Raw genomic sequence first — 14,241 nt, 5'->3', positions numbered from 1 at the left:
AAACAGAAGGCAACAAAACAGAGGTTTTATCGTATTTCAAATGAAGCATATTACCTTGCCTTGTAAACAGATTACCTTAGATTAGTCTTCCAGATCAGGGAAGTCTTGCTTCAATTTAAAGGAGAGGTTGTGGGTCCTTCTACCATCTCCTTCAGGCAATTTCCTGAGGGTTTTTTTTCATTAATATATTACTTTGCATGAACTCAAACAAGTTTGTCTACAGGCAAAGCACCAAATCGCCTCCTTAGTTCCACAAAACCAGGGAAATTCCTCCTGAAACAGTTTCATTCCATTTTTACTTTATCATTTGCATGCAATCACACATGGTATTTTTAAATCTGGTGCTATCATATTAATTCATGCAAAGAGGAATAATCTACACGTAGAGAAATGTCGGTGCATGCAAGGAGAACTGCCTCTCGTTTAAAATAACGATAATCTAGCTAACTTTTCCTCTCAGGAGTTCCATTCTCTTTTCAAGCATTTTTACCAAAACTCTTTCAAGTCTTCCATTTTGCTAGGCAAAACAAGCTGAGTTCTTGAGTTTTCACTTATAAAATACTGTCTGATCACTGCAGTAGCCCTTCTCTGTACCTGTTCAAGATTAAATTCAATTCAATCTGAAACATGAAGATTCAGAAATAGATACAATATGTCAGATGAGGTTTAAGTAGTGTCATATATATATAATACTTTTTATTATTTCTCTATCTCTCCTAGGAAAACTTTCTTTGATATTTTAAGAATACATCTATTTCTTTATGACACATTGGTTACTTAAGTCATCATACAGTTGATTTTTTTTTTTTTTCCTTTTTCCTTTGTTGTTTCAAAATTATAACATTGATTATAGCAAAAAGGTTATTTGGGTTTCTTGAAAATCGTACCATCATATTTAACGTCATTTCCAATATAAACCTGAAAATCATTCAATTCCTTCAGCGATATATGCAGATCTATATCTTAGTAACTCTAGTGGCAACTTCTTGCCAAATCAGTAGTTTCCTTTTTCTTCACAGGATGCTGTGATTTTTGTTAATTTATGTGGATTTAAAGGGAAAAAAAAAACACCACTTTTTTTCTTTCTTTTTTTTAACAATATCTAATTAATTTTTACATTTTAACAAACCTTTAAAAAGCTATTTTCAAAAATGCCCAGAATTTTTATTATTAGGAAGAAAGGGTAGAAATTTGCATTCATTTACTAAAAATGTATGCAACTGCATAATCAAAGAAGTGTTCTCTCTTTTTGTACCAATCACTTGAATAGGTGCAATGTAAACATAGTTTTTAATTTGATTCTAGAGAATTTTAGAAATTTAAATAAATTTTAATCTATAAATTATCTATCCACTGTTTTAAATGAACTAAAATCTTTAATTTAAATAGTTAAACTGCTTGTAGTTCTAATCTGTGGGATATCTATGGCTAGCCAAGATCTATATGGTCCAAAAACTACACCTTCAGAAGTTAAAATTTTCCTCATTTAAAGCCCATTAGTGTCCCTTTGTGCTGAAATTATTTTCTGAAGAAGTTGTGCATACATGGGGATCAGTTCAGGAAAAGACTTGCTCTCTACCCAGCAACAAACCTGGAGTTTGTTTTTCAAAAAATTTAAAACACTGGAGCTCTCTTAAGTACCAAATGGGGAATATACCTGTAATACTAAGTTATGTTCATTTGTGTAACACCCACGGGATTTTGCTTATTCATAAATCAGGGTACTAGATTATTAGTATGGTATTAGATACACAGATAGATAGATATCTGTACTAGATACCCATACAATTAACATTTTTCCTAAAGATCCCTATGTTCTTCACAGTAGGAATAATGACAGAAAATACTTTTTCATATTTGTGTCATGTAGACAAAATAGCAGGAAACTGTTGCTGTTCATCTTCTGGGAAAAAAAACACTTTCTCTTGAAAATGCTTCTGAGTCAAGAAAAAAGGAAAGAGGGGAAAAAACAAACCACAAATAAAACAAAGTTTTATTAAGTCATTTTGGAATAGATATGAGTAGATCTATTTTTAATATTTGATGCAGTTTAGTTTGCAGCTAGTTCATCTAAGGAATTAGCTTTTCAGGTACTTGGGGAGCTATTTAAAATTTAAGGATTAAAAACTGAAAGGAATTTATAAAAGAAACCTAGTTTTTATATTTGTAAATTGAAAAGCAGAAAGACATTTGATTGACAGCAACCTCTGGTTTGGGTCTTTTCAGGAAAGGGTCTAATAATTACCCACATTTAAACTGCTAGTTAAAATGGATGCATTCATTCCTTGCAAAGTCTCCTTAGAAACACTAGACTTTTAAGCATAATCAAAACAGACAGCTGGGTCCACCCTTTATGATAATGTGCCATGCAGCTTTATTAATCTGACCTTTGGAAACAAATGAGAAATTTAATACTGCCCCACCATAATTGTTAGTGGCAGGCATTTTAGCAGTCTTTAATTTGCACTTCACTTTAATATCTGCTTCCAGTTATGATGTAAACGTTAACAGGATCTGACACTGTTAATCGTGTTCTAGTGTCTGAAGCAGTAGCAAAAGAGTATGCTTGGAGTAAAACTAGAACATGGCCTTAATGGATAACGAAATGCATCAACCCTTGCTATGTAAAGAGTAAAGCAAAAAATGAATACTGTAATTGTTTCAACTGGCACCTGAGTGATATACAGTGCTGCAATAATTGGAAGTGAGGGTAGGGGTGAAAATCATGTTCACCAGACTCATCTTTCAAGGTTAGGTAAGTTTTGATTGTCTTTTCAGTTGCTTGCAAGAGATATCTGATATCAGAAAATATGTTCCCAATATATAATAAATAGCATTCTAAAGAATTCACAATAAATGCAAAAAGTAATTCTGTTTTAGATGGTATGGGTAAGGAAATTTCTCCTGGGTAACACAAATGTATCGTTTTTTCTGCATACGTGTTCTTAAAATTAATGTTTTATAACCTATAAACAGCACAGAAAACCTATCTGCATGTTATGTTGAGAGCTATTAAACTTTAGTGTTATAAATGTACAATAAAAAACAGTGGCACAGTACCTGGATTAAAAAGACATCTATTTACAGGTATTCATTTTAAAACAATATAAGTTAATTAGAATTTATTTCTGAAATACCAGTACGTGTGATCTGTTGCTTCTGAATGTTATGTACTCCTCCTGGACTTCATTTTTTCTTTTAGGACAACCACTCCTCTCCTTTGAATAGTCCTTTATGAACAGTCTAATTGAACTATTGTCTATATTGGTTTTTAAGTTCATATCAAAAAACGTATGCTTGTAGAGCTTGTAAAGATCCCTGTGGCTTTTTAGAAGGATCTCTATGTATATCTTTTTCAGTGACACAAATATCATAGCCTCCTTTTTGTTCAGTAACAAGGTACAGCTGACTATTTTAATAAGTTTATATTGAGATAATATTGAGCTCTTCTGATAAAGCAAGGGTTATGCTATAGAAGAATAAAACAAATAGTGAAAGTTGCTTTCCCCAAAATTCTAACATTGATACATTGATTCTTTAGCTATTACATTGTATACTTATTTACAAATAAAATGTAAGTTTCTAGTGCAACAGCATTGTAATACTTTCTAACATACACTATTCTTTTTGAAAATCTATTCTAAAAGGAAAACTTCAAAACGTTAAGATACGAAGATTATCTTGTTTCAACAGTCTGCAACACAAAACACAAGTTGCTCTTTCTATCATTCCGATTTGACTATTTTTAGTCATAACAATTGCCTTCTACAATTGTTAGAATACTACAATTGTTCACAATACTTGTTTCACAGGTATTGTGAAATAATCTGCCCCCACTGGCTATTATATGCCAAACTTAACTAAGATACCTATGGAGCAAAGTCATCTTTTGCTCCTCATTACAAGAATGGTAAGATCCTGCAAAGGAGCAGGGTATGCAGACGAGGTGGGTAACATTTTAAACCAGTGTACCTAAATGCACCAAAGCCATGAGAACTCTAAGCTTTCACAGGGAGTGACCCATTTTACATTCTTAGATTTCTATTGTTAGTGTATTCAAATGAATATTCACTACATTTGAGAAACATGATATGCATAGCCTACAGACACTGCACTAATGTTTTTATTATGTATATTAAAGGATCCAAGTATACTTTCTCATTGCATTGCATTCTCTCTATGAATTTAGTGCAAGTCTTCAGCGCTCAAGAGCTAATTCAAATTACTTCATAAAGCCATCTGTGGTTTGTGTACCTCTTTTAAGAAGAAAGAAAGAAGTAAACCAAAGTTAGTATTATTGAAAATACATATATTTCAGAATATTTCATCAGTATTTCTTCCTTCAAGTGAAATCCAGTCTTGTCTTAAGCAGAGAGAAGAATCTTAATATATGAAATTACAAAGCTTTTAGTATGAATTTTCAACTTACAAAACTCAATATTATTAATAATAAAAGAATAGATTAACTTAAAGAAAGTCATGTTCATTAACTCTTCTCAGCCTACATCAGAAACAACACAAAAAACTATCCAAAACATTTTCAATAGAGTCTTCAAGTTAAACAGTAGCTACTTTTACATGGAAGCTTTTAAATAAAATTTACATGAAAAAAAAATTCAGAGTGTTAGTCAAACTGTACTGCTATTCAAAATCATTTGTGGGTCACACATCATTAAAATTCAGACTACTAACACATTTAAATTTAAATTAGCAAAATTGCTATGTTCATCCTTTGAGTGACTTCTTTAAAGCTAGTAGAGTCTTAACAGGAATGAATATGTATTCCAGTAAGTATTCAGGAATCCTAGCCCCCGCCCCCGCTGGTGTTGAATCTCTTCTCTGCTGTATCAGTTCAAATGAAGTGTTTGTGCACTACAGAGAGAAACTTCATGAATACTGCAGATCATATTCTCTCTAGTCAAGTTCAAAATGTCTACTTTGAAATTGATTTAGCAATTTAACAGAATGCAACCTAAATTTTAGAAGTACATGGATGAATTTAAAAGAAAACTAGATGGGTATACCCATCTCTTGTGTGAGCTCTACAATGCTACTACATATAGAAATAACCATTATATCTCTTGTTAGTATATATGAATCATTTTACAGAAGAAGAGTTCTTGCCTGGAACTTTGACACAGGCCATTTTTTCCCCTCCAAGTTTCTGAATGGCATGAATATTACATGTGAGAAGACAAATTAAGTCAAATGTCCATTTCTCTGCCATAAAGAAAACCAAAAGATGAAAGAAATTTCTTTGTGTGTATAATTCCTAAAGCTGCTAACAAGTCAGATACATCTCACATGAATTTCATTCTATTATGAATGCAACAAAACACAGTTGGAGTACATTTTTGTCTTCACGTTTTCTCAATTATCATTATATGTATAATACATATGTATATGATAATATATATATAATATATATCAGTAGGTATCTGTGTAGTGGTCATCAGGATATGTGTGACCCCCTCACGTAGCTCTAGATTAGTGGCAGAAATAATGAACATGTGCATTTAAGAAAAATTATAGACATATCTTGTTATCTTGTTATTCCAATGCATTTTCTGAATATACAGCGAGAGCTGTGAATTTTTGTGTAATTTACAAAAACTTTTCAGACTCATTCTGGCTCTAGTTGTCTTTTCTAGTATACATACTTGTCATAGCAAAAGTGGACTTAGAAACTTTGGAGCCAACCAACATAAGGTTAGAAATAACTCCTATGCTGAAATATGGACATCATTTTTAACATAACACTTATGAAATTGTATGTGATGCTGTTCATCCCCTGACACCACCATACTAAATCTGCAGACAATTTTTCACTGGTATGGAATGTATGTCTGTATTTTAAAATACAGTAAATGCTGCAATTCTGTTATATTTGAACCATGCTGTATTCACTTATTATTACTTGAGTACTTTTACTTACTTTCTTGACTAACATAAAGAACATTTACCTCAAGACAACAACTGGTGAGTCAAACTGTCTTGCAGTTTACTCTGTTTATGTCTATGGCATTACACTGATAGCAAGTCTGACTTGGTTACTGTACAAATACTGTGCTGTGTTGACAGACAGATCTCAAAACTGGAATTCAGCTTCATCAATTAATGCTTTGTTTAAAATAAATACGAAAGCCTTCTCACAAAGCTGTATAGTACAGCACAGACCTTAATGTATCTTTCAAAGTCTGGATAATTCACTGTTAACAAAGATGTTACCTAGAACTGATATCTGACCCACACACTTCACTTATCAAAGTGAGCTTCAGGTCTGTTCAAAAATAAGATTGTAAAATTAACTGTTATATTAAAATCATTTTCACAGATAAAGAGTTTTCTTTTGAATGCGTTTCATAACCTGAATCTGAACTGATTCAGAATGTAGAAAAAAAAAAAGGCATTTTTACAAACATTTATCATGCTAAAGCTATTCCAAGATAAAAATAAATAACCCCCCACAATATTCAGTTAATAACACTGTATCTGTAGGTCTCTTGTAAAAACATGGAAATGAAAAGAAGTGGAGAATTACTCGAGTGGAAGACAGAGCTGCATTTCTTATGGCAATTCTTAAGTGACAGAAGAGATTTGAGTTTCAGTTGACTAGGCTTTGGAGGAGAATAGAATAGGATAAAGGGGATAGTATTTGGCACACTTAATTCAAACAATCCTCATACCACCTCTTAAAAGTTTATTCACTCAGGTAAGTTGGAACATAGCGACAAAGAAAAGAACATCAGAACAACGAACACTGTAGGTCAGATCATTTAGCAGCTACATTCTGATGAAAACAACACTCTCAGACAAATATTTACTAACCTGCCTATGTATATTCTCTAAAAAATTACATTTTTATCTGATATGCACTTCTCTACCAGAGAAGGATTACTACAGTGTAACAAACTAAAACATTAATCAATTCAGTCCAGGAGGACTGCAGTTTAGACTCTAACCATACTCACATTACACAAGTCTGTTGAAATACGAATTTAGACAGACATAAGTAGTCACTGGGTACATTACAGAAAGTAACGATGTGCATTTTTTGCCATAGTTAATTGGTTTAACATGACATAAAACGCGGATGCCATGTACTCTTTATCGGAACATACAGAGCTTATATTGCAGTATAGACATAACAGTTTGCGCACCCGCTGGCATTTGAGAGTATCTCAAGATAAACTGTAATTTTAAAACGTTATTTATTTAATTAAGGCCTTACTGGTTTTGTCCCTTAAATTCTTTCAATTTGGAACAATTTTAAGCTTTTCTCACTCCTTCTTGTCTTACGTTTATCATTGTATAGAAAAAGACTACAACACCAATCTGGAATCCCAGAGGCCACAAGGCCACAAGTGTTGTGCAGGTATACTAACTTTTTAAGGAGTAAAAAGCAAGTGAGATATGCAAGTGATGCCCATACGGTATCCTTTTTATTTTTGATAGCTAAAGATCATAAAAGGAACAGATGTTTGTTAATGATATCAGAAGAGCCTGGAAATATGTTCATAATAATAGAGAATTATATTTTTGAAACTGATCTGGGAGTCAACAACGATTTCACATTCAGATTATTAAGGTAAGCATAAAATGAGAAGGATTGAATACAATTAGAAACTCAGGTTGTAATTAAAATACTGTCAGTCAATATTCTCCTGTTTAGTTTAGTGTGTTAATGACGTTCAAAGCTCAGATCAATAGTAGCTAGCAAAAATTTTAACAGTATACTATACAGTCAGTCTCTAAAGTGTACTTAACTAAAGTAAAACTGTTCAAGTTAATATAATTCAAATTATTTACATGCACATTTTGCAAATGCTATGAAAAGTGAATGTTTTCCAAATGATAGCCAGAGCAATTTTTATATATTTCAGTAACTGTTCTTCAAGTTGCTGAAACAAATAGCGAAAGTTACACAAGTCGTGTAAAGCATCATCTCTTCGTTCAATATGAGCAAAATGACCACCTTACTCTCAGTCTAAATTCAAAAATGTTTTTTAGCTTTTTTGTTCTGGTAGATTTTCTCTGGTTTTGCTGTTGTTTTTTAGAAACATATATTACACACTGCTTTTCCATACTGAAATTAATTTTTAGTTCTTAAAAAAGAAAATTATTGTACCATAATTCAAAATAACTGTGACTGGGTTTGGGAACTGATCATCTGAAACATCACCAGTTAACTGAAATATTTTTGTGACTCATTATTTCCAGTGTGCCCATGCTTTTACTGAGCAAAGGAATTGAGATGACTTTGAAGTTTGGCAAAAAGCTGATATGTGTCACTAGTCAACCTTCTGGTTCTTCAGAAATAAAAGTTTTCCAGAATAATGTTGGCCTGGGTGCCGGGGAAGATCATGGAGCGGTTGGTTTTGAGGGTGCTTACGAGCCATGTCCGGGACAAACAGGGGATCAGGCCCAGCCAGCACGGGTTCATGGAAGGCAGGTCCTGCTTGACCAACCTGATCTCCTTCTATGACCAGGTGACCCGCCTCGTGGATGAGGGAAAGGCTGTGGATGTGGTCTACCTGGACTTCAGTAAAGCCTTTGACACTGTCTCCCACAGCATTCTCCTAAAGAAGCTGGCGGCTCACGGCCTAGACAGATACACTCTTCGCTGGGTAAAAAACTGGCTGGACGGCCGAGCCCAGAGAGTTGTGGTGAAGGGAGTTAAATCCAGTCGGCGGCCAGTCACGAGCGGTGTTCCCCAGGGCTCAGTTTTGGGGCCGGTCCTGTTCAATATCTTTATCAGTGATCTGGAGGAGGGGATCGAGTGCTCCCTCAGTAAGTTTGCAGACGACACCGAGTTGGGCGGGAGTGTTGATCTGCTGGAGGGTAGGAAGGCTCTGCAGAGGGACCTGGACAGGCTGGATCGATGGGCCGAGGCCAACTGTATGAGGTTCAGCAAGGCCAAGTGCCGGGTCCTGCACTTCGGCCACAAGAACCCCAGGCAACGCTACAGGCTTGGGGAAGAGTGGCTGGAAAGCTGCCTGGAGGAAAAGGACCTGGGGGTGCTGATTGACAGCCGGCTGAACATGAGCTGGCAGTGTGCTCAGGTGGCCAAGAAGGCCAACGGCATCCTGGCCTGTATCAGAAATAGTGTGGCCATCAGGAGCAGGGAGGTGATTGTGCCCCTGTACTCGGCACTGGTGAGGCCGCACCTCGAATCCTGTGTTCAGTTTTGGGCCCCTCACTACAAGAAGGACATGGAGGGGCTGGAGCGTGTCCAGAGAAGGGCAACGAAGCTGGTGAAGGGTCTGGAGCACAAGCCTTATGAGGAGCAGCTGAGGGAACTGGGGTTGTTTAGCCTGGAGAAGAGAAGGCTGAGGGGAGACCTCATCGCCCTCTCCAACTACCTGAAAGGAGGTTGTAGTGAGGTGGGTGTTGGTCTCTTCTCCCAAGTAACTAGCGATAGGACAAGAGGAAATGGCCTCAAGTTGCGCCAAGGGAGGTTTAGATTGGACATTAGGAGAAATTTCTTTCCTGAAAGAGAGGTCAGGCCTTGGAACAGGCTGCCCAGGGGAGTGGTGGAGTCACCATCCCTGGAAGTATTTAAAAGATGTGTAGATGAGGTGCTTAGGGATATGGTTTAGTGGGTATGGTGGTGTTGGGTTGACGGTTGGACTCGATGATCTTAGAGGTCTTTTCCGACCTGTATGATTCTATGATTCTATGTTGTCAGAAACAATTTCCACTTTAAAGTTTATCATGTACTTTATTAAAAGTACCTGAAAGTCTCCAAAGTTAAGCATAAGCTGGGAAGAAAATTCTGCACACTGCTTAAATACAACACCATTTCTGATATTGCCAAATGTATTTCCAACTCATTGCAAAAATATCTATTTTATTATCCACTGTAGGTTTGGAATAAAATGTTCATTTGTCTGAAGGAGTTACCTCTGGAAAAGAGAGGTAAAGAAGGTCAAATTGTGACTCCAAACCAGCAAGTAAAATTTAGCAAGGTTTTAGTTTGTGATTGTTTGCCTTGTTATTTCTTTCATATTAAAGACATGGGCTATGAAACTAATTTTATCTGTATTTTGCACTGGTGATAATCATTTTCCTGCAGGAAAAATTGTCAGAAGTATAAGGAAGTTTGCCAGTGTACACTAAAATTATAAAATGTTAATATATTATTTTACATAAAAGCAGTGTTTCTTTTTTCTCAAATAGTGTACACAAAGTTTTGTTATCCATTAAATAAAACAAGAAAAAGAATATCACAGATAAGAAAGAGATGGGATTAGTGTCAGAACAGGGCATGTTTGAGTATTGGCTTCTATTTTGGTGTGATTGACTTAGCCGCTAACGACAGAACTAACAGATGGGAAAAACAAGTGGGTCAGAAAAATGTCAGGAGAAAAAACAAACACTACAAAACAATAACAACATCATTACTAAAATATTAATGGAATCAGATTTATTTTATAGCAATAAATGAAATAAAATGAAAAATTACTAGGCATTTATAATATAATAAAAGATACGGAATGGTGCTTGTTACTAATGTTTTGATCCTGCTGAAGTCAAAAGGCATTTGACTTTAATTCTGCTGCAATATCCTCCTTTAATAAAAATACAATCTTAAAGAAATACTGGATAAAAATTAGATACTGAAATACTGATACCAATGGAAGTTATGAGGCACACCAGAGACTAGCATTTCATTTGGTAGGGATGTTTAACATGGGCTGTAATTGTCCTCTGAATTAAGAAGACAACATTGATTCTGCAAGTTTCAGAACATTTAAGGAACCACAGAAATTTTACTGTATACAGTAACTTCCATATGCAGACAGTGTAAGAAATACTGTTAAAACCCTGTGAGATAATTTACCTATTTCACAAGAACACGTGCAGAGCACAACACATTTAGGTACTGCATGTGAAGGGTAGATGCTCATTGACAACACAGGAACGTTTATGCTGAAACATTAATTTAGCCTTGTTTCACCCAAACCAATCAGTATTTTAAGCAGAAAAACTTTTAACAACTTATATGCCGTAAGTTACAATTGAAATAAAAATACCTTTCTGAAAGTTCTCAATGACATGGAAAAAGAACACATGAAAACAAAGAAGAAAATTAAAGAATATGAAAAAAGGTGGCCAAAAAAATGCAACCACACAACAACCCCCAAAAACATTAAGCAATTAAGCATATCTGTATATATAGAAAAGCGGAATCATTTTTCCAAAGCCTACCCTGTTTGTGAGTAGTCTGTCAGACTACTGAAATCTTCCAAGTTGAATTGTCAGTTTAGGCAGAGACATGCACAGCATGCAGGAAGTTTAGTAGATTAAAAATTTCCCCAAGAGATGTCACAGTTATAATCACAACAAATTTTGTGCAGCTGAGCACCAATTTCACTGCCTGTTTGGAGGTAACGGATATCTCCGTTCAAGTAGAATTTAATGCTTTGCATTCGCTGTGGTTGAGGGCAATATTTTATAAGCCTTTGAAAATTATTTCTGTGGTTAGTTAACTAAACTAACAGCTAATAAATATGATGGGCACTCCCAACTAGCTCATTATTTTGTTCCTACTTGTACTTGTTCCTGACGTATATATCATAATGACCATACACCTGGCAACTGGGCTCATAATATAACTGAAATAAATCGTAAAAATCCACAAGAATGGCCAATTTCAGTATCCTTCTTTGTAGATAGAGGCTTAAAGTTTGTAATTTCTCTAAAATTAAGTATTCACGAGTATCTTATTTCTGTAATCTAATCTGAGTTTTCACAATCTTTTATATGATTTGTATTAAGTCATAAGGCAAGAAAAGCTTTTGAACAATACATCATGGATACGCTCACTACATCTAAAGACAATTCAACTTTATATTGTATTACCTCAGAAAAGAAAATTATAAATCACAAACTGGTTGAAACTGAGGGTTTTTTTTGATTTATTTTATCATACACACTCTTCAAATGAAGGATCATAGGTCCTTCAGATGATGTAAATTATATCATCATGAACAACGTAATTGTCCTGACACATCTCCAAACAACCATCAGATTTAGTTTGTCTTTAGATGCCCGTGTATAGCCTTAGCGTGAGGGAAAGCAAGGAAATTGAGATTAATGAGTACTGTGATACATAAATAACTGAATTAAGAACAGCTAACTGAGGTGGTATGATTAAGTATTGCTTCCTAAGGCAATAAAAAAGATATAGGTTAATCTGTCACTTAATTCCCTCCTCTCTTTGTAGCCTTTAACTGGTGTTCTTTCTTCTTCTACCTTCCCTTTGTTTTCCTTTTTAAAGTACCTCATAGCCTACCTCTGTAAGCAATTACAATATCAAGACAACAATCTTTGCCTCTATTGGCAATTTTGTTTTTCATTGTCTGCTTATCGAATTTTTAACCAAGAAATTTGGGTGTTCTGTCACTTAACAGACTTTATATTAGAAAGAAGCATGAAATCCACAATTTGCGTTTCTGAACTCTTTTAATTTTCTGGATACAAGGGTTTCTTTAACCTGGATATTCTATTTCACGTAGTGCTTAGCCATTGGCACAGAGTAAGGTGCAGTGAAAATATAAAAAAAAATTGTATGCAAAACCCACAGATGACAGTAGTTTTGCAAGGCAGCCTACTAAGGACATGATTAATTTGTGCGTAAATTGGGATCACATCCAGTTACAGATTTACTAAATGAAAAGGGAGATGCGAAAGTGATAGTACTGATGTTTCATTGAAGTATAATAAGCATCCATAGTCGAGGTCACAAACTTAGTGAGAAGCTAAGCAGCCCACCCCATCCAGAGTACAGCAGTCAGCCTTGTTCATCTCCAGCAGAGTTCCAAAAATAGTGGCTTATGCATTTACTTCCTCCATTTCATCCCCCTTTCCTCGATACATTTTTGTCATTTCAAATACCAAAATACTTAGTAAACAACCTGTCTGGATAATTTTTTACCAACAATGGATGTTAGATTTGTGATAATTACAAGAATCTCCACATTCTGAAAATAATTAGCACTTACCTTTATTTCTTGAGCTTTCCTGATTCTTTTCCTGCTGCAATTAAAAGTAGAAAAATATATTATTTACAGAATTAGTTACCACAAAAATCATAGACATACAGATCCAAAAGAGACTTAGTCTAGCTCATCCTCTTTCCGGCTCCAAGATAAAATCAGCTATGCTTTGCCTGCTGCAGAAAGATTCCTACATAATCTGTTTTTAAACTCCCCTGGTATTTTTCACATTTTTTTTCACAATTACAGTGATATGTTACAGTGATATGCCTCAACATATTGTCCAGAGAGGCCATCCAGTCTCTGTCACTTTACCACTATCTTGGGAGATGCTCATAATTGAACTGATCAAGATCCTGTGCAACCTGATGTAATTTTGAAGTTAGATCTGCTTTAAGGAACTGCTTCAACTAGGTAACCGTAGGGGCCACTGCCAGCCTAAATTATTCCATGATATGAAGAGAGTGTTCCAGAACCTTGTAAGTCCTGGAGCAAGTGCTTAACTGTCCTCTGTTTCATCCTGAATGAAACTTTGCCAAAATCCGCTCAACTACTATTTTTATTTTCATATTTTTCCTGACTTGCTTGCATCACAGTGAACACAGAAAACATTTCATCTTTAAAGGAAAACAAAGTCATCTTCTCTTGGTTCAATTATCTTCCAGTCTTCTCTTTCTGTTTTTAACAATTTTTTAACATGTGTTGCCTAAAGTATTCCAATTCAGAATTGTCTAGAACTAAGGATTTTTAAAAATACATCAGCTTTAAAACTGCATCAGCAACACATAACATATATTGACATATTTCAAAATAACATTTCCCTTCCAGAAAAACAGTAATGACACAACTGATTCACAGTCAACTAGTTGTTCATTCTAATCCACCAATCTTTCCCCATAGCACTGTTACCTAGCTATTTCTCATTTTGGATTTTCTTTGAAATACAGCTGTATTATTTTTCTGTAAAAATGTCTTTAAAAATAACATAAAAATATATTAGTAGATAACAGGAAAAGATTCCTTCTGCTGAGACAATACCACACAAAAATGGATGTAAAATTCCATGTTTAGAAAACAATCAGCTGATAAAGCATCTGAATCTCTTTTTTGAATAAGCAGAGCAAGTAATTCTCACACCTACATCCAGAAGACTAAACCTGAGCAAGTTGTTCATGGACTAAGACATTTTATATTTCTTGTTATGCAAAAATACTTATCTTTTACATCTTGAAGACTACAT

At 34.8% G+C, this 14,241-nt stretch overlaps 1 protein-coding gene across 1 annotated transcript in view; it reads right to left on the bottom strand.

Moving 5' to 3' along the window:
- Window positions 1-14,241, bottom strand: part of FSTL5 (follistatin like 5) — a 346,821-nt gene that overhangs the window by 281,799 nt on the left and 50,781 nt on the right. The window contains exon 3 of the mRNA XM_075149403.1: window positions 13,008-13,041. Coding sequence (XP_075005504.1) covers window positions 13,008-13,041 — 34 coding nt within the window. The remainder of the gene's footprint in view (window positions 1-13,007; window positions 13,042-14,241) is intronic.

Source organism: Calonectris borealis, chromosome 4, assembly GCF_964195595.1.
Source record: "Calonectris borealis chromosome 4, bCalBor7.hap1.2, whole genome shotgun sequence".
NCBI lineage: Eukaryota > Metazoa > Chordata > Aves > Procellariiformes > Procellariidae > Calonectris > Calonectris borealis.
Note: the sequence above shows the minus strand (reverse complement) of the source record. Positions and strands in the feature narration are given on the sequence as shown.